Source organism: Nanorana parkeri, unplaced genomic scaffold, assembly GCF_000935625.1.
Source record: "Nanorana parkeri isolate BGI_ZX_2015 unplaced genomic scaffold, ASM93562v1 scaffold425, whole genome shotgun sequence".
Taxonomy (NCBI): Eukaryota; Metazoa; Chordata; class Amphibia; order Anura; family Dicroglossidae; genus Nanorana; species Nanorana parkeri.
Window position 1 is genome coordinate 753290 of NW_017306693.1, and position 21758 is coordinate 775047.

General features: G+C 44.2%; 2 protein-coding genes across 3 annotated transcripts in view; both read right to left on the bottom strand.

Moving 5' to 3' along the window:
• IAH1 (isoamyl acetate-hydrolyzing esterase 1 homolog) overlaps positions 1-2244 on the bottom strand; it is an 8266-nt gene extending 6022 nt beyond the window's left edge. The window contains exons 1-2 of the mRNA XM_018560008.1: positions 2149-2244; positions 457-525 (exon numbers count right to left, since the gene is read on the bottom strand). Of these exons, the coding sequence (XP_018415510.1) occupies positions 457-504 (48 nt within the window). The 5' untranslated portion in view covers positions 505-525; positions 2149-2244. The remainder of the gene's footprint in view (positions 1-456; positions 526-2148) is intronic.
• The window catches only part of CPSF3 (cleavage and polyadenylation specific factor 3), a 31416-nt gene continuing 10398 nt past the window's right edge, over positions 741-21758 (bottom strand). Inside the window, exons 9-19 of one of the 2 annotated variants that reach the window (XR_001941420.1) lie at positions 20896-21054; positions 19119-19265; positions 18651-18803; positions 16736-16844; positions 14522-14620; positions 13926-14020; positions 12861-12948; positions 11430-11499; positions 6125-6221; positions 5570-5952; positions 741-752 (exon numbers count right to left, since the gene is read on the bottom strand). Coding sequence is in view for 1 of the 2 variants with exons in the window: in XM_018560007.1 (XP_018415509.1) it covers positions 5848-5952; positions 6125-6221; positions 11430-11499; positions 12861-12948; positions 13926-14020; positions 14522-14620; positions 16736-16844; positions 18651-18803; positions 19119-19265; positions 20896-21054 (1122 nt within the window). In the remaining variant the exon portion in view is untranslated. Of the gene's footprint in view, positions 753-5551; positions 5953-6124; positions 6222-11429; positions 11500-12860; positions 12949-13925; positions 14021-14521; positions 14621-16735; positions 16845-18650; positions 18804-19118; positions 19266-20895; positions 21055-21758 lie in introns of those variants that run through there. The other variant, XM_018560007.1, reaches the window with a different exon arrangement.

The window sequence follows — 21758 nt, forward strand, 5'->3', positions numbered from 1 at the left end:
CCCCCGTTCTGTGGGGGTGGGGTTCCCCCTTAAAATTCCTAACAGTCCACGCACTTTTTTTTTTTTTACTTTTTAACTTGGGGTCCCTCCTAACATTCCTACCGGACCTGTATCTGTACCAGACCTGGGTCTGGTATGGATCGGGAGGGGGACTACATATCGTTCTTTTTTTTTATTTGTATACATTTACTCTGGGCAGCAAGTGGTTAATGTGTTGGGCGAGCTCTATAGCCAATAGGGAGGCTTAGAAGGTGGTTCGGGTTGGGCGATCATAAAGTTTTCAAATAAAAGCAAGATTTGTGCATAACTTGCGCTGCCTATATGTCAGTATCGCTCACACATTCCATTTCCACGGGCGCTAAGCTCTGCGTATATGTGATTTCCGGTTATGGGATGTGCCCAGGTAGGTGACAGGTTTACTACAAGTGAGAACGAAGAGTAAGAAGAGGACTTTACCTGAGTGATTGAATCTCCGAACAAGAAGACTCGCGGCCAGGAAATCATGGCAGTTGTTACGGTGGAGATCTAAAACACAGATTACACTTGAATGCAGAAACCGCAAGACAGACAGGCAGACAGGCAGGCAGGCAGGCAGACAGACAGGCAGACAGGCAGGCAGGCAGACAGACAGGCAGACAGGCAGGCAGACAGACAGGCAGAGAGACAGGCAGGCAATGATATAAGAATGAACATTTTACAAGTCTTCCCTTCCCCCACAGAGAGCAAAGAACAATCCATCGGAGCGCAATGACCTTGACAGGCTCCATCACTACGATGGAGGCACCAAATGGAGTGTCAGATGCAGCCTGGGCGCCCCAATCCCACTCCATCATCACCAGCAAGTCATTAATATATAGGGGTATATTTGCAGGACCCTCCTCCAATCTGCCCCGCCCCCTACAATCTGCACCCTGCCCTCCCCCCGGCTATACTTACAATTGGATGAATTCTCCTTCCCCTCCGCTGCTCCCCATACTGCCATGTAGCACAGCCCTGCACTCTGGATTTTAAATTTCGCTGGCATATGGCGAGCACTCATTGGTCAATGTTGTCACCTTACCGCACTGACCAATGAGAAGCGCTTCTCATTGTTCAGCGTGGTCAGAAGTGCTCCTCTCGAGTCAGCGCGGTCAGAAGTGCTCCTCTCGAGTCAGCGCGGTCAGAAGTGCTCCTCTCGGGTCAGAAGTGCTCCTCTCGGGTCAGCGCGGTCAGAAGTGCTCCTCTCGAGTCAGCGCGGTCAGAAGTGCTCCTCTCGGGTCAGAAGTGCTCCTCTCGGGTCAGCGCGGTCAGAAGTGCTCCTCTCGGGTCAGCGCGGTCAGAAGTGCTCCTCTCGGGTCAGCGCGGTCAGAAGTGCTCCTCTCGGGTCAGGTAGTACTGCAGGGGCGTCCTGAGGCCGGATGTCTCCTGGCACAGGTACTGGGTGACACCCAAATGTCATTGCGCATGCGCGGCCATCTTGGTAATACCTCCCGGTGGCCATCTTAGGGATGGTCGTGCATACCTTATCCTGTCGGGTCCCCAAGCTCACTCCTGGGATAGACTACAATGTCATTACAAATTAGTAAACTAAACGTGAGATTGTAGTCCATCACAGGAGTGAGCTTGGAGCGGTGACTACCTTACAGCACACACAGGGACCATGGGGAACAAAAGTAGCCACCCTCCAGAAGGAAGGACAGTGTCAGCACCAATACAGAGATGATTGGAGGATCTACAGCCGAGTGATACACAAATAAGACACATTGTTGTTACGAGTTAAGGAACTTGAATGCAATTTTACGATTTAACTCCTGAGTTTAGTGTCACTTTGAAACTCCTGGATCAGCACAGCAGCCAGGGACCTGGACTCTTCATCAGGAAGAGTGGACCCTGTGTGTCCTCAGTGACAGGTCATCTTTATAAGTAACACCTACAAAGGATGAAGTCAGAGATTCCACAATCTGCGCTGTGTACAGCAACATTCACACACACATCCTGCAATACAAGGAACTGATTACAGACTAGAGAAGGATTGTCATGTCAGTCAGTGACCAGGTCTCAGTGACCTCCTGGACTTCTATGGGACCTGGTCACACACAGACCAGAGATTACTATAGGAAGAGTGCAGCCATTCAGGAAATGTGCAGACAGACAGACGGACGGACTCACAGTGTGACAGGCGGAGGAGGAGGAAGCCCGGCTGTGCGATCAGACAGGAGGGAGGAAGAAGTCATTGGCATCCCCTCCCTCTTCCTCCTCCTCCATAGCTGAGACCAGCCCTACTCACTGCACATACCGCGCCGTCTGGTGGTGACACCGGAGTATAGCCAGGGAGAGACAGGTTACATGAACACTTATGGATGGCTATACAGTATTTATACATGCAAACTCCGGCCCAACAGCTGAGGTGAAACTACAAACCCCATGATGCATCTGCCTCTGAGAGTCATACCTGTGACTGTCAACAGCCTTGCAATGCCTCATGGGACTTGTAGTTCTAAAACAGCTGAAGGGTCACGTTTGTCTGCCCCTGGACTAGCTGCGTGTAAATCCTAAATGACATTGGTTTGTTTGTTTTAACACGCTGGGGGGAATTTATCAAAACTGCAGCAGGTAAAATGTGGAGCAGTTGCCCATGACACCAATCATCTTCTCTCTTTCATTTCCAAAGCTTAACTGAACAAAATAAAGAAAAAAGCTGATCAAAATGTTGCCTGCTCCATTTTTTTTTAATGAATTCCCTCCACTTTGTATTATTAACAATTGGCATTTATATATATATTTTTTTTAAAATGTCACCTTTTTCATTCTTTGTTGCATCTCAGGTCTTCGGTGTGTTTCCATGGGTGCCACATGCACAGCAATTGCAGCAAAGTAGCTCATGCTGCATTTTCAGCTGCAAGCGCACTGTGCGCTTGACGCGCACGCCCACATGCAGGAACATTTTTTTGAATTTTACTAGCTGCATTTGGGGTGCCATTAAAAAGTAATGGCACCACAAGCACAACGCATGTTTTGATCACATTGCATAAACACACCTCAAAGTGAACCGGGACTAAAACTAACCTCTTTCTTCTAGGCCCCGTTCACATCTTGGCAGGGCCAGATATACTCTCTCTGCTGCTCCAAGATCAGGTTCCTCAATGCGCCCCCTCCACCACACTCACCAGGGATATGTGGATGCGCTTTGGTCTCAGCAGGGCGGCATTTGGGTCTCAACAGGGATGCGTGCAGGTCTCACCAGAGCTACATTTGGGGCTCTCCATTTGGCTGCTGGGCTCTCTAGGGCTGAACGGGTGGGCTCCGGGCTTGTGCCAGGCTCCAGGGCTGTGCTGGTGGTGTGGGGCTGTCCTGTGCAAGGGGTGGGAAGGAGGAAATGTGCAGCCAGACCATCCATCACTATCAAAGACACCTGCCTGAGGTCCCCAGCAAGCCGAACTCCTTACAAAATGTAAAGAGCCAGTATCGGCCTTTAGTATACTAGTATTGGTATAGGCTGTGCCGCTCGGTGGCCTGGTGGGGAATCGGGCCCTGCATCTTGGTGTACTGGGAACACATATTGCATTTGCATGTTTTTCTTTCCCCTGTGCTTGCCACGCGTTGCCCATTGATTTAAATGGGTGACACACGCGTGACAAACTCGGGAAAGTAGACCATGTAGCAGATTCTGCTACAGGCATACCATGTTCTTCTTCTTTGTCTCTGTGCATGTTTACACACACACACACACACACACACACACACACACACACACACACAGTGGCGTAACATACACATACCATGTCCTCAATTATCTACAAACACTCAGCGATCACTGAGTGTTTGTACCTTGCTCTCCTCTGACACAGGATGCTGAGCGAGCAGAGAGGAGAGCCCAGCCTCCTGTGACAGCGCGACCTGTCTCCGCCCACACACGGCTCTGCCGGACTGTGATAGGCGGCTAGAGCGGTGTGGGAGGATAGACATCGGCCGCTCGCAGCGCTTGGCCGGCTGTCACTTTCTCTCCTCCCCGCCGGGACACAGAGCAGTGCCCAGCGGGGAGGAAAGAAATCACGGATGCGCCGATCGGCAGGAAAATGGCACTTTCGGCATTTAGCCATAAGTGCCATTTTCGCCTGGCGCCCCCCCGGCTGCTCCCGTTGTTACGCCACTGCACACACATCCAAGAAATGCCACCAGAACCATCCACACATTTGCTCACATGCGGCAGTGCACTGCTTAGAGTAGAGGTAGGCAACCTTGGCACTCCAGCTGCAAAGGAACTACAAATCCTATGAGGACTGGAGGCAGAGGCATAATGGGGGATTCGAGCCACGGAGTGCCGAGGTTGTCTACCCTTGGCTTAGATCCTATTACGATTGGGGTCATTGTTATTCAACACATTTGTAATGTCCTTGTATGATTTTATTTATATTATACACGTGTTGCATGTTCATTCTGCGTGTTGTATTATCATAAATTCTTCTTTCTGGAGAACACAGAACTGGAACATAAAACAATAGACTCTTCCGGTATAAAATCTTTAATGTTTTGCTGATAATTATTCACAGATCAGTCGGCATTCATTGCAAAAAAAATATTTACAGCATGTTATGAAGATTGTTATGAAGCCTGCAGGAGCATAAAGGTTTTCAGAGAGCAGAACAATATTGATTTGAATGCAGAGCAGTCTGCAAGTCATGGGACGCGTCTTTACTGACATTCCAATAACAATATGAACATGCAGTAGAAAAGGGGGAACGCGTATTTTTATTTAAACCTGAATATTTGGGCTCATTTATTGAGGTGTCTGAAAGACAGGTCTATAACTCTGCCTGGCTGCTATGTGGTAATACAGAAACGTTTTCCCCTGACACTGGTCGCCGCAGTGCCATTTCAGAGGTCACTTCCTTACTGGTTTGCGATTCGCTGGTAACAGTCCATAGTGGCAGATCTGTCAAATCCAATGTGAAAAACTACAAGACACTGCGTTGTATTATAGTAACTCCTTTATTAACATTTCTTGAGCCATGTGTGTCTAAACTTAGATTTTTGTCACTGGCAAAACCTTTACTACCTATTAAACTCAATAAAAATGATAAAAAAAAATGAAAAAATACATAATACAGGTAAACCAGTCATAAAAAAAAAATCACACCCCTCCGGAGTTTTCTAGGCTGTATAGGCCAAGCCTAAATGTACCAATGTCCTCCACCATGATCCCCATACAGCAGGGGTAGCCAAACTCCGGCCCTCAAGCTGTGGTGAAACTACAAATCCCATGATGCATCTCTTTCCGGGAGTCATGTCTGAGAATCCACATGGGATTTGTTGTTTTGACCACAGCTGGATGGCCAGAGTTTGGCTGCCCCTCCAATATTGATAAGTGTACACTCCTCTAGGCCCCATGTGATTGCCATAGGGCCTGGTGATTGGCTGGTCATGCCCAAAGCACTGCTTTTTGGAAGGAGGCACAGAATGTGTAATATTCACTCTCCGGGGGGGAATCAGAGTGGTGGTAAAGCCAAGTATGAGCATCAGAAGGTACATAGTACAGGGTGTGGTATGGATTTATTTTTTTTACAAAACCTTTAACTTGGTACAAATGCACAAATATAGTTATATACTAGAAATCAGCAACCTCTGTATGTTGCAGAACTATAAGTTCCAACAAGCCTTTCCAGCCAAATGTGGAAGCCATTCTATGAGCTGAACACCTATTCCCCTGAAAGCGGCTTATGGAAGTGCCTCTGACATCACTAAAACATATGACGTCACTAGTTTTGTTGACTTACAGGATGGTTCATGAACTCACATGTACGCAAACATAATGAATGAGATGAACAAGAGTCGTAGAGGATTTCAAAATGAAACATAGATCACATGACATCAATGGTTTGCCGGGCCGAGGGCATCATATAATCTCTGTGCCGCCAACTGTACCAACTCCCGCAGCGTCTCATCTTCATCCAGTCCTTCCTCACTTTCCACAGTCTATAGGAGGAAACAGCAGTGACACGTTTTCATTTATAAACAGAGGAATGCGTAAGATCATGCAAAGGACAACATTGGAAACAATTCACCCTTCATCTTAACAGAAATGACACAATTACAATCCCAGGGGAGTTTATTAGAGAAGTGCCATCATTGGTTGTGCGTCACCTACCCTTGTTTCCAGAGACAAGACGGCCGTCTTACCATCCACAGTCACAGTCATGGTGGAGTTATCGTTATTACTCACACAATCCTCGCCAAACATATCCCTGACAGGCAAGAGCAGAGGAGAGATAGATTTAATATTATGTCTATAAAAGCACAAATGGTGATTTTTATAAAATGGGAAACAGCAGAAGAGTTTATGGGTGACTTGATGAAATAACACAAGTATAATATTCGCTGTATACTGCTTTTGTTCATTTTAAACAGGATTTCCAATATTTGTCCCAATTAAACCTTCATTGTGGAACAAGATTAGATCATTTTTCAAGAATTCAAGAGACAGAATTTCAGAGCCCTGAGCAGGGTTCCCTTCCACAAATGGCAATAATAAACCCCAAGTGCAATATCCAGTTTGTTATCCAGCTCAACATTGGGAGCTGTAAAACAAACTTCATTTTCCTGTGTTACGCTATTACAATTCCTTTTTTTCTTTCAAATTATTTTATTAGTTTGACAAAAAACAAATATACAATTAATACAAACATTTTAGTGTCTTCGAACCATCAACAATACTTATTTTTTTCTCAAATATAGTCTATTCCTTATAAATATAACCGATAAAATGTGTGCAATATGAAAGATATTAAAAATATATTGAGAGCTTTGCTCATTGTTGTATATAAAAAAAAACTATTCTTGTGTACGTAAAAGTGCCTTATTTAGCAAGTTTCGATTGTGCTAGCGATCTATAATTAAACTAATAACCCCACTATAAACCTTAAAGGAGAACTATGGGGTCAGTGTTTTTCCCCATAGTTTTCCTTAGGGTAACGGGACGACATATACTAGCGTCCTCCCGTCACCCTAAGCTCAGTATACCACGAGCTACAGCTCGCGGTATACTGAGACGCCGCAGCCGGAGCGGATCCCGACTTCGATGTCGAGATCCGCCCAGCTGCGTGAGTGACAGCTGGCTCTGCCTATTAAAAGATGCTCTTTTAATTTCAAGAACCGTAATAGGTTCCTCTATGATCTTTTTATGGTCTAATGATAGGTGCGGTATAGATATGTTATCCAGAAATGCCTTCACTGTTTCCGGTGAGACTGGGGTGTGATCCTGATAAAGCTTAGTATAGAATAAACGAAATTCATTCAACACATTTTTTGGGTTAAAAGAGTACTCACCCAAACCAGTGTATCTTAGGTGTCGAGTATATTCGAGATTTAGGGGACACTTTGCGAGCCAGGAGAGGACCTACTTTGTCTCGATGGGCATAAAATGTATTATCAGACCAGCGAATACTTTTTTCCGCCCTAGTGGTCAAGATTAAATTTAGTTCTAGCCGGGTTTTACCAATGGAAGTCAGGAGTTCGGATGACGGATTATATTTATGCGCTCGAGTGAGCTGTTGAAGTTCCATGTCCAGATCATTTACGCGCTTAGATATAATTTTTTTATATCTAGTAGCCAATTCAATAAATCGACCCTGAATTGTAGCCTTATGGGCTGCCCAAACCATAATAGGTGACATGCCAGGGGCTACATTAGAACTAAAGTATGATTGCAAGTGTGTGCAAATCTCCCCCTGTGCTCCCAAGTCGCTTAAGACAGACTCGTTCAATCGCCAACAGCATGGTCTATGAGTATCTGTTATCTTTGATAGGCCCATCACCAATATTGAGTGATCTGACCTTGCTGTCTCTCTGATAGTGGAAGATAGCACTAGGGGCACTAGTGAAGTCCAAACAAACAAATGGTCTATCCTTGAATAGCTAAGGTGCACCTGTGAGAAGTCTGTATAATCTTTGACCGAGGGATTAACCCCTTCGTGACTGACGACGTACAGTGTACATCGCCAGCATCGGGGCTGTTTAAACAGACTCCCGGTGACTTTTGCCGCCGGGACTCTGTTTAAACTTGTAGAGCCGACTGTCGGCTTTACAACAGAAGCGATCCTGGCGACTTACCTGTCGCCAGATCGCTTCTGCGTCCCGAAGAAGGGGCCGCCCCCCCCCGCCGGACACCCCCAACTCGCTCCAAACATCTACCAGAGAGTACAGGTTCAATAATTGTGCCAGCGACCTACTAGCTTTCGAGGGATGTTTGGTTCTACAAGCACCAGAGTCTGTTTTGTCTAAACTGCAAAGCAAGGTTAGAGTCTCCCGCATATATTACCGCCCCCTCAACATGCGGCATTAATGTTTGCCACATATAAGTAAAAAATGACACCTGAGCCGAGTTGGGCGCGTAGTAGGAGATCAGAGTAACTAATTTATCCTCTAGGTAACCTTTTACCATAAGATAGCGGCCGCCTGGGTCTCTAATCTCCATTAGATGTCTAAAGGGCATATGTTTAGGGAAGCAAATAGCTACTCCTCTAGTCTTATCAGGTGCATTGCCCAAATAGAATTGTAGGTAATATTTATTTAAAAATTTAGGTTGATAAATTATAGGGAAATTAGTTTCCTGTAAAAATAAAATAGCCACACGTTGAGAGTGATAGTATTGAAATGCCATTCTCCTCTTTGATGGGGAATTTAAGCCTCGAACATTGTGGGAAGCATATAAGATTGGTTTAATAGGGGGCACCATAACAACTTGTTTGGTTACAGCGTATGATGGGGCAGCGCGACACATCCTCCCCTCCCCGTTGACTTCCTGGCCATTTTAACTTCAAATTATAACATAAGGTGTGGAGACAATCCCCCAGGCATTAAAAAAAAAAAAAACTCTAACGACCACTAAAAAGGAGACAAGAAACCACAAAAAAGTAAAAAGAAAAAAAGAAAGAGAGCCGACCATCGAATAGATGAGCCAGCCTGCACAATACATAAAACGAAGGACCAGGGAGTCCATCCCAGGTCCAATTCTATGACCAAAGTATTGACGTACGTCAATACAAGACTTGACGTGGCCCCCGGAAATCTCAGAGGGCCAAGTCAAGTATGGGCGCACGACTACCTGGCGCGGTCAACCACCCCTCCTTCATACAAAACATCAAAAGAAACAAAAAGCAAATATGTACAAATATACCAACATGTTACAGGTTACAACCATATTAACAGGAGGTCTCCACTCCCAGCACATTCACAGTTTGGAGATATATTTCCATTCCAGCAAGCCCCTTCAGTTTGAAAGATTAGAAGGGGACAATGATCCTCTGCCAGTCTTATGCCAAAGGGGGGGAAAGAGGGCGGGGCAACTTACCTGGAGGGCTGCTGGAACCAAGGGACAGAACTTTAGGGTCATCGAACAATAGTCCCAGCTGATGGAACAAAATTTCTCCTTCAGAGTATGTAGAAATATTATTCGGTTGATTCCTGAAGAGAAAAGTAAGCGAAAGGGAAATGCCCATCTATATTTAATCCCTTTGGAGGTTAAAACCTGAGGCAAAGGTTTCAGATGACGCCTTTTTTGAATTGTAGTTGGAGATATGTCCGCCAAAATCTGGATAGAATGTCCCATTATATTAAGTCCCGGCCGTTCCCTAGCTCATTGCAGGACTTGCTCTTTGGTATTAAAGAAGTGGGGTTTCACCAGTACATCCCCAGGGTGTCCATCTGATCTCAAAGGTCGTAAAGGCCCTGTGGATCCGATCCAGCTCAAGTTTATGGTTACCCACTTCAGGCAGTAATTCTTTTATAAATGTTACTACTGCCCCTTTGAGATGTGTGACTGATTCAGGGAGCCCTCTTATACGGAAGTTATGACGGCGTGATCTATTTTCCATGTCGTCCACTTTAGAGAGGGTTTCATCTAATTGATGTTGGATATCTAGGATGCGCCTTGTATTTTGATTAGTGCGATTTACAGTCTTATCCAATTTTGATTCTAAAGACTCTATGCGAGTACCCAAGTCTCTAATATCTGTCCGTATGTCAGAAGGATTCGGACATCCTTCCTCGAGCTCTGCGCATTCCTTTCTGCCCTGTGTCCCCCTCCGCTGTGCTTTACCAGCTTCTGGCTACTGTGAGCTTATGCATCAGGACTACATGTATCATCATTCCTTAGGTGCTGCCCATAATGTACATGTGCCGCTTGAACATAGCACCAGAACTCAATTCCTTAGGCGCTGCTCATAACGATCATGCGTCGCCTGAGCACAGTATCAGACACCTGAGCACGGCACCAAGCGCAATGTAAAGATGCAGTGGTGGCCAGGAGCACGCACGCCAGGGCAGCCATGCAGGGCAGCAAAGGGCACCCTACAAGGCCACAGAGCCACCATATAGGTGGAAATAAAACACACCAAACTTTCAAAGGCTCATTATGCTGCAAAGGCTGCACAGGAAACAATGATGTATGGCATGCTGCTACATTTTTTCTAGGAGGATTTACTAATAGTTAAAAAAGGAAATCAAAGTTTAGGATATACGCCAATGACACTGACCTTCCATATAAAATAGCCCAGTGATGTTTTAGAGGAAGAAAAAAAAAAAACAATTCTTTATGCACACGGTCTATGGGCAGCCCCTGGCTGTAATACACATGTGGAGGGTTAAACAAAAACGGAACAGAAGGCCACACTACCCCTTCAGCATACAAAACCTGCATTAGCCTAAATCAGGTGGGCACCCTGGGGAAAAAACTAATTTCCCCAGGAACCAACAGCAGGTCTTATTTGTGTTACTTCATGTGTCGGTAGAGTTGTAATACTTGGCACGGCCATGGGCACAGCATGGCTGCCACTGACTCCCAGAGATCTTAATAAAAATAAACTGTGTGCATCTGGTTTAAGGGGTCAGCTCATCTACACATTAGTCTTCCAGCTTCAGAAGCAGAATTGTTGATTATACAGTAGGTTTCTCTTTGGGGATTCCATGGATGCCCCAGTAGCAGGCCAAGTGTAAGGAATTGAATCCAAGGATAGACATTGATCTATGTTGTCTTAAGGATGAAAGGCAAACGACTGAATGTGAAATATGTGTATATGAAATGTTTATACCTGCAATGCTGATCTGCAGTTCTATTCAGCCAGTTTTGTGTTTCACATACTTTCTCCACTCTGCAAAGCCAGAAAGGTCACTTTAGTGTTTCCGGTTTCAGCTTTACAGTTTTCTTGGTGACCTGCCCACTAACAGCCAGAGAAGATCATGCTGATTCACTAGAGGCAGATAGAAGGCGCGGCGAGCAGCCAAGATCAACCAAGAATCAGGGTTGTTACCTGCCTGGCTTTGCAGTGTGACAAGAATGTGTGAATCACAAGAGTGTCTGCACAGAACTCCTAATTCTTCAGCAGGCAAAAGGTCTGTCCTGAGCACTTAGTCATTGGCTTGAAGTTCTTCTTTAATGAAAACGCATTCATACTCACTGCAGCATGATCTCCAGTCTTTTGTAGTAGGCTTCCTTTTCCACTTCTTTACTAGTTCTGTGCGATGCAGCTGGAACAACAACAATGATCTTTCAGAGACTCAGCCAATTCCAGTTTTAACCCACATTTAACTCCCACAGACACAAGACCAACTGAACTACACATGAAGCCTAACCAAATATGCAGAGCTTGCCGCCTATTCTGCCACAGAACCACAGAGGGAGATTGCATTCAAATATATACGAGTACCAAACTAAATGGATTTATCTGAAGCAGTACACGTTACAAACAGTAGCCACATGCCGTTCAGTTTGAGGATCTTTTTCTGCCATCTCTGTTTATTTAACCAACAGCAGGACAAAACAGTTATCAATTTACCCTTAGGAGAACTATGGGGAAAAGCCCTAACCCCATAGTTCTCCTTTAATATTTGGGCTACTTGAATGTATTTGTAAGGTTTAACTCCTGAATTTAGTGTCACTTTAAACACCCCAAAATGGAGTAAATAAGATACGCTACTAACAAACATACTGTATAATGGTGCAGAGTTGTGAAAACTAGAGCAAAATGAGACTGCTGCCTTTCACAACCAATTACAATCCTTTTCACAATAAATAGAAGAAATCTGTCTAGTTGTTCCGTGTTTGCTCCAGTTCCCATTAAAAGGAGAATTAGGAGTGAAATACACTCATCCCCATATTTAGAGCTAGTGTGGTACACTGAAGCTGTCACATGTCGGCTCTATTGATTGAGAACTCAGGGTTCACAAACCGATGAGTTCCCGATCTTCTCCCTGGAGAGAGTAATGATTGTCAGTCACCGCTCCCCACAGGGATTTCCCCCTTCCCTCTTTGTTCCTCCAGTGCCGACTAGAGGGACAAGGAAGGGGATGGGCACAGCTGGCATTGGTTCTAGAGAGGCAGAACCAGCTGTCAATCATCCTGCCCGGCTGCAGCACGACTATGCGCTGTCCGGGCAAGAGCCCGTTATATGCTCAGTTTTAGATCAAAGGTGGACATTAGTAAATGTTCTCCTGTGGCCCAAAAGAGAACTAAAGCTAAAAAAGATTTGGCCATAGTGCTCTTAATCACATTTGATATTGAAACCAATTGACAAAAGAGAAAGCCAAGGCAGTGCAAAGAGGGCGTACTTTTGAGTGTATGGCATCATGGACACCCCCACCAATCCCCCCCCTAGCTGCCTTGCAGTCAGTGTAATGATGCCGAAAGTGACAGTGTCATCAAATCAGCACTGATCTCTGCATTAATGGAGGACCTACCAGACTGGAGAAGAGGAGGATGACCCTGTGTCATCACATAACCAGCCTGAGGTTTTCTGGACAATTATTGAAATATAGCATAGGGGCAGGTCCAGAGTTTGGCTTCAAGTTACACAAGGAAAGAGAAGGGTAGGAAAAAATGCCTGAAATACCTTTATGTGTCCGGGGGTTAGACTGCAACTCCAGGATGACACTGGCAACAGTGTCTGCATACATGTCATTCGATGGATTGGCCACCCACTAGGGAGAAGTGGCGAACAGAATTAATATGTTATGTAGTTTTAGAATGAAATTCATTGCTTTAAAAAGGGAACCTGGGCTGAGAGAAATGATAGTTGCCTGGGTATTATACTCGTCATATCATTTTAAATCTGAACTCTGGGCACAAAAAAAACCCCTTTAATTATATTACTAAATAGCCATTAAGGATGTAAATGCACCTTATGTGCACCAAATGCCTTTGCAAACCCAGATATTTATTTGGATTATTGCACAGATCTGGAATGAATACAAACAAATGACACCAAAATTCAAGTCAAAATACACATCTCCTGTATGTAGACAATAATTGCTTATTCTGGAGTTCAGCTTTAGTGCATCATTGACCTGCAACAGAAGCATGCAGAAAGTGAAGTCAGCACTATTAATCTCTATACTGTACTTATTCTGGAGAAGTGACTTGGAAAGGTTTGAACTCAGGGGGTCCGTATGACTGTAATGGACCAGAATTTTCATTTGGAGAGTTCAGAAATAGCAGCCTCCTATTCCTCTCAGCACAGGTTTTCCTTAATGAAGAACAGCGGCCAGCATAAAATATAACCCTTACAGTGGGGCTCCCCCCCGCAGTGCAAAGGTTAAGTGCTCATTTTGGTCTGGAGTCTAAAATAACAAAGATATACTCATTGGAACCTTGGTCCCGCGTGGCTGATATACCATTCTCTGCCCCTCTGTTCTGGGGATGGTATCACCCTCAGCGTCCTCATGTCCAAAACACCATATTAGATATGATGACTCACGGATCTTTTAGACCACCAGAGTGAAGGAGGCAGAGAGGCTGCAAGAAATGGTCTAGCAGCCAGGCGTGACTAAGGATCAGGTGAGTGTTATTTTAGACCAAAATGAGCACTTTACCCTTGCAAAGCAGGGATAGCCCCACGGCAAGGGTTAAGTTTTATTCCCCCCGGAGTTTTTCTTTAAGACTGAGCATACAGTCTTACCTCCAGCAGCACCATGCCTTGCTCCTTTATCACAGTGATTGCTTTGAAGACTTTTAAACAATCCCGATCATTCATTTCAATCTCCTCCACTTCCCCTGAAGGGAGCAAAAAGAACAAGAACATTTTTGTACATAAAAAATAAATAACCTCATTAAATAGCATCTGATTTTAATACGTGACAGACATCTAAATGGATCAAAAAGTAGATTGTAATGCAAAAGGCCACAGAAATCAATTTTTGGTGGACTTTTCAGAAAAGACAGTCAGTTGACACAAGCTTAATCCACAGACAGACATTACTATTACTTAGGAAAATATGGCTGCTTCTGCCATGTATTAATCTCACAGACCATTGTAGAGATAACCTCATCTGTCCTCAATCTTTTATGAAAGGAAACACCTTCCACTACAGAGATTAGGATTTTATAACTCCTACACACTAAACGGATCTCTTTTCCTACAGAGAGGGAGAAACAATACCCTTTCTGTTTAGGTACACACTGTCCAGCCCCCTAGGGACAGGGCATATAGCCCAGAGGATTGCCATGTCCCTCCCTCAATTAACAATCAACAATATAGCTGCATATTGAACTCACCCGTGAGCTGCTGTAGCTGGTACGATAACAGGTTAAATGGGCCAGTATATGGAATGGCTTGTGTCTGGGTGACAGTGCTCATGGCCAGGTCGGTGTAACCTGTAGAGAGAAAGAGGCTGTTTTATACAGAACATCTTACATCACAGACACTAAGCAGATACACACAGCATGGCTCGGGTGGCCAACATATTGCTCCTATGAGCCACACCTACATTGTGGCCCTCAAAACCTTTAAATCATTACTAGTCCAGGCTGTTTTATTCTGGCAGCGGCTGTCAGAATTCTTGAATAGTGATTGCAGCTGATTGAATGTGGTTACGTTTTGGACAAGAATTTACAGAAAAGCTCCCCGGGCTGGGGGTGACTGACCAATTGGCCAAACACCGTTTGAGCAGGACTAGGGCAAAATTCCAGCAGTGTATGGCCAGCTTAATTTTGCAAACAAGGATATGATTCATGGGGGCCCGTCTAATGGGAGTGTTCCAAGGATAGACAAAGGCCCTGGCGTGTATGGCTTACAGTTAAAATGACTGAGATAAAGTGAAGTTCCCCTCTCCCATTTCCTTTCCCGGCCTCCCTCACCTTACCCCCCCTTTCATTTCTCTGCTTGTACTTAGGATTTATATCTATCCATGTTTGTAAATAAAACCAAGCCTAAGTCCTTCTTTAAAACCAAAGCACATTGGATGTCTCCTCAACCTCCCTTTATACAGCTTTGGTACTCCAGGGTGAACAACACCTATAAGATGAAGGATTTGACTGCCTCCCTGAAAAACACTGAGGAGCGGTTTAACTCCACTTGGAGACCGTGGGTCTACTTCCGAGACACAGATGGCTACCTCCGGCACATGTCCCAATGAATTATGCCCAGACCGATTGACTTCGCTAAGGACAGATGGCATGGGAATCCCATTGCGGGGGTCTTGGCTCCTCGCTCCCTCCCCGACCCCATCCCTCTCTTTCTTTCCCTTCTACTGTTCTCTGTCCCTACCTCGGCTCACTCTGCTCTGTTCTTCATTGCTGCTCTGCTGCTCTGTTCTTTTCATAATCTGATCATATACTCCAGAAGGTGTGAACATGGAAGGCGGGGAGATCACAGTGCAGCCCTCAACAATATGGCAGCAGATGTTACATTTTCTGACATATTATTGATATTCTTGACTATGTTTATCTGCCCTAAGGTGTTTAAGGTACATGGCTCCCCCAAGAGCTCTTCACCAAGTAATGTCCCCATCATACGATGGAGCTCTGCTATTGATGCGGATATAGCTATATACTTGTAGTATTGTTGTTACTTTTCGTGGCTACTACCTTTGACAGTTGGAAGCTTTCCATATGACTGCTTGGTCAGACTTTACTTATAGCGTACTGTATGACTACTGTATTGCCTGACGTTTTTAATAAAAGCTTTTGGACTTTAAAAAAACAAAAAAAAACAAAGCACAGCCTACAAAATAACAAGATGGCTGCTTTCATAAGGTGAATGTCATTGTGAATGTGAACTAAGGAGAGTTTAATGGTAGGTTTACTCAAAACTGATGTGCCAGTTTCTTGCAAAAGGCTGACGAGCTGAATTATATACCAACACCTCCCAAGCATGACATTTGCAGCAGCCTTGAATGATATAAAACCCAGCCAATGGGTGTCACAGCAGTTCAGCAGTCCCCCATATAGCAGGGTGTGGGCAGTTGGGTATCAGGGGTAGAGATTTTTACCACCAGAGTATCATAAACAAAACCTCAAAAACAGTGAGTGATTCAAAACACTTAGATCTGTAAAAATATGAAATATCAATGGATTGAGGTTTAAAAATTCACCTTTGGGCTGTATAATACAAAAGATATTTGTGAATAATGTCACCAGCACATCGAAGATCCTTTTGGAATCACCAAATGCTCATTTTATTGAAAAAGGTTTCCATTCTGACAACTTGCTCAATAAAATGAGCATTTGGTGATTCCAAAAGTATCTTCGGTGTGCTGGTGACATTATTCACAAATATCCTATGTATACAGCGGTGCCATCCACAGTCATTACAAGCACCCTTCCCATTATATGGGACATCTGGTAAGGAGTATGACAACTTTTCTTTTCATCCTGTATAATACAAACATGACCTGCAATCTGATCATTAGTTGGGTATACATTGCAGCTTCTAACATATGATGGAGGACACAAGCATTTTACAGGGCAGAATTCTACAAATGTACTTACTGGAAAGGTCACTTGGAGAAAGGATGTGATAGTTAAAGTTTCTCTTAACAAGGATTCCAGAAATCCTTTGACTTTGTTCTGGTTTCTTATCTGCTAGACAGCCCATCACCTTTTTGGGAAAAAAAAGAAATAGTGCTCCATACATCTAAATCCCACAAAGCAATATTAGTCCCTGCATGCCCAGTGCGAAATATCCAAAGTCAGAAGAGAAGTGGAAGAATAAGGAGGACAAAAGTGATGCATATTTCCCCCAAAGTACCTGGATTAGCTTTGAAATAAGAATGTATTTTGTACAGATATTCCTCTTAGTGTCATATGTTTAGTATTTTTTTGTATTTAAAGCTGACCATACACCTATAGATTATCTGCAGATCTTCTGTGGTCAGATGGAAAAAGTGCCACAGATACCTCCATCTACGCTAAACTGCGAGGATGGAGGAATTTCCCACTGGGCCAAGTTTCAGTATTTTGCTAGTCGGCCCCGCTGGCTCTAAAAATACATGAACAATGCCTGCAACCAGACTGTTCAGGTATTTTGACAGCCAACAGGGCTGGCTAGCAAGATACTGAAGCTTGGCCCAGTGGGAGATTCCTCCATCCACACAGTTTAGCGTAGATGGAGGAATCTGTTGCACTTTTTCCACTGACCACAGAAAATCTGCAGATAATCTCTACGTGTATGGCCAGCTTTATACTCATTTGATTTGCTAGTGTCTCACCACACCCTCCTGAGGAAGTGGCCAAGCCAGAGCCATCAAACACATTGAAAGGTGTTTTGTATATGTTTGATCCATCATCAAATACAATTCTCCTGTTGGACAAAATACCCTCTATGTCGTTGGTCTTACTTTGGGTGCCTCTGCTATTCTTACTCCATTTTTGGGGCATCTTCTTCCTTCTGCATGCCCAGTGAGAGTTTAAGAATGTAAGTATTTAAAGCAGTGCCTTACTGCAAACAAATACACCAGCTACTGACACAGACTCTGGGCTTTGATCAGCATCACACCCTGGAAAGTTACCTCCTTGCTATATTACCAAGTCATATAAGGATAAACACCTCAAACAGGTAACACAGAAACTCATCTTTTATGCCAGAATGGTATTCTGACTAACATGGGTGGAAGAAACAATTCCAGCGTTAAAAACTTTCGTTCATTTCATTACAGCGGTTTCCCGTAAATACAAACAGCTTTATATTTCCTGCACATGCCCAAATAAGTTTCAAAAAAAATTGGGGACCACGGCTAATAGTTCTGACCCTGGTATAGGTTTTGAACCAACTTCAGAAGGGCTTAGTACTACGAAATGATGAACATTTGTATTTTTGACCTCAAAGTATATTGAAGCCCGTTGTTTTAATGTCCAACATTCCTGTTGACATACTGTGTTTTAAACAGGAGCAACAGGTGTTTTTTCACTTATCAAACTTCCTTATTTATGAAACTTGTAGATTAAGTGTCAGCAAACTCAGACTTCTGGGACCTCTTGTTATGTGCAAAACACATCCTATGTAGAATTACACATAAGGACTACTGAGGTGTTGAGTAATTATCAAGGGAAGAGACACTGGCTCAAGCAGCAGTGTCAGCAAGGAGTCTTGATAGAAGATTCCAGGAGAAGATTCCATAAAGAAAAGACTAGAAAAATACATATTCATTTTTTCCAGCAAACCTGTAGAAAAGGTATCCAACCTCCAAAGACACTAGCAAAAAACGTAGGCAGAAAACAGGGTTATACTGTTGGACAGTGTCCTAACCCTTGTAGATGGCCGTGTAACCCGACTGTTTCTGAATTTCTGTGTCCCTCACTGGACGAGAAAGTAACAAAGCATGCCAAGTTAGGTCGCTCTATCTTACACCATTACAATCACTAGAGGAGGGTGTTGTGTTTTAGCCCACTGTAGTTGACAGCTTACCTTAGCTAGCTTCTCGCCTCTGAAATTTAGAGACACCGCCTCTGTATTTCTGGGGTTGTGAACCTCAATGTCAACTTCTTCGTTGTCCTCATATTCCCGGATAATTGCAGCTTTAAGACGGGCCATTTCATTCTGTTCCCCATGTACCAAAATCTGCAAAAGCAAGGAAATAATTGGATGACGTGTTATGTTATGCGCCACCACTATAAAAAAAAAACGCTTAAGAGATAAAGTCCTGTCTGTAAAGCTGCATACTCGTTCCAGGGCAGTGAAGCACCCATTCAGAATTACCAAGTCAGGTGCCAGCCTGGAACTAGCCTTCAGCTTGTAAGTCACACAATGGCAGCTTTCAAAAGACGAGTATTGAAGACAGATTTGCTTGTATGGGTTCTCGTCGTGGATCTAATTTTAAAAGATTATGCTGCCAAGACCCAGGATGCGTGTACAGAAGCAGTAGAATTTACTCACCACATGGGGAGGTTTGAGGGCCCGGATGAACTCACTGGTCTGCTGGTAGTCTGTGTGTGCCGAGAATGAGATGTAATCTACAGACATCTTTAGAGGCAGCTTCTGTCCAGACATGGTGGCGACCTCCTCAGGTTCAGACATAATATGCTGGGGAAAGACGATACAATAACACATTATGTTTTTTTTTTTTAATACAAAAATTTACTAAAGAACATAAATACTGTATAACCAAAAAGCTGGCAACGACGATTTTCTATGTGGCACAATATTTGTATGACTGCTTGTAAAAACAGAATTTGTCTGAACATCCACCTGGTAAAACAGACATGTAAACAGAAAACAGGTGGCAGCCTTGCAAATCTGGCAAACAGATGTGTGATGCTGAAAAGCCCATGAGGCATCAATGGATCTGGTAGAGTGGGCCTTTAAATGAAAGGGTGGAAACCCACCTTTTAGACCATAGGCTTCAATAATGACTTATCTAATCCACCAAGCAATGGTGGAACGGAGAGGCTGTATGTCGTCGTCCCCCCCCACCCCCCATGGGGACATGAACTGTCTGTTGCACATACAGTGATAGCTTGGAACAATTGTTGCTTTAGCAGTAGATCGTTCAGGTATCCCACAATGCCTTGAGGATGAAGAAGAGCTAGGACAGGCACTGGTACCTTGGTGAAAACCCGAGGAGCAGTGGACAAGTCAAAGGAAAGGGCAACAAACTGATAAATGTTGCATGCCCACAGCAAAACACAGATAGAATTGATGTGGTGGTAAGTCTGACAAACTCGCATGGTGGTGGTAAGTCTGACAAACTCGCATGGTTGTGACAGCAGACTGGCAGGACCTGCCAAGGAGAACAAGGCCCCAAAAGTTAGTTTTTAATTTTTTGTCCAAAGGGTGCTTCAAAACTGGGACATCCGCTATAGGGACTATTACAAGGACTGCCCATTTACTTAGAAACTCCTCCTCAAAAGGGAACCCTGCTGAGCACAGTGCTTACAAGGAAAGACTATTTTTATTCAGGATGGAGGGAAATCCCCTTACAATACAGGCTATAAAAGTGAGTGTACATGGCAGGTTTTGGCAGGCTTGGACAATTTAAGGGAGCCCAAGATAGTGACTTCCGGTCAAACGAATGCATGTTGCTCTAAGGCAAGGCACGTGCACACTGAGTCAATATGGATAGAGATGGTATCCTTAAGAATGTCAAGTGGAATGGGCCTCCTCTTGTACTGAATCCCTCGAATCTGAGGTGGAAACATCCTCACCCCTTAACCTCCCTGGCGGTATGATTTTTTCTTTTAAACTTTTAAATCTCCCGCCGGTTCCGCCCCCTGCGATGCGGACGCTCACAAGGTACGGATCCCGGAAGACGGATGCCGGCATCGGCCAGAGGACACAGCGCGGCTCGAGGAAGAATGTAAGAGACGCGCTGTGTATTCCCGAGAGTGGCTCGGGGTTACCGCTTATGGTACAGAAAATTAACCCCGAGCAGCACTCGGGAATACCGCCAAGGAGGTTAAGCAAAACAGAGTTAGCCAGGGAAGAATCAGAGACAGACTTCAGCGTGAAGGATGATGGGGCCCCTGCAGTTGGAGGCCTCTAAAAGAGCTGAAAGCCTACCCATCAGATGCAGTCACTGTTTGGGTATTTTGAGAGCAGCACATCTGCCACCATCGGTATACAATAGCCCGGTGGCAGGGTTTATGCCTCCATCTATTTAGCCCCAACCTGGCTGAATGAGAGAAAATGCACAGTGCACTGCCCAGGTACTCACTTTTGCCAGTGTGCCTTCTACACAGTATCCAGCGATAATAACGCCATTCCTCTTGTCTGTACACCAGCTCTCAAACAGCTCACGAGATAGACCACTCTGCATCATACCAGGGGAGGCCATGACCACACTGGGGCCGATGTCATCAAAATGATCCATGCTCTAAAAAAAGGAATACAACATGGGCAGATTAATGAAAGAAAACTTAAATTGTGTTTATTTATAACAAACTCCAAATAAATATGAAACGTAACATTATTCAATGAGTCTCATGGACGCATACATTCATGTGAACACCTAAATACACTCCATGGAATTGTTGACTTTTTCAACAAATCTAAACATGCAAACATGAGATCTTTATTCATACTGTGACTGATAAAATGCTTATACTTGAATAAAAACAACAATATATCAATGGATGCAATAGTGTACTATGGAATTTGCACCCTTTGCATCAGAAGCTAGTATTGCCCCCTGTAGCAGGAATAACTTTTTGAATGGCATTTTCTATAACTGCCCACTAGTCTCTGACATAGACAGTGAAATTATTGGCTACACCTCCATGAAAATTTCCTTCAGTTGCGCAATGGTTTGTGGGTTTCCTTGCATGAAGTGTCCATTTCAAAATCCCCCCCACAAAACTTCAATAGAAATCAAATCAGAGCAGTCCATAACTCTCTATTCTTTTTCAGCCCTTCCTTGGGTGGATTTGCAGTGTGCTTTGGATCATTATGTTAAAAGACCCATTTCAACTTTTGGATAGACGACCTCACATTCCCATCAGTCACACTCTGATATCGTGCAGAAGTTGACTTGGTGACTGTGAGCTGCCCAGGTCCTGAAGCAGCAAAGCATCACAAAAC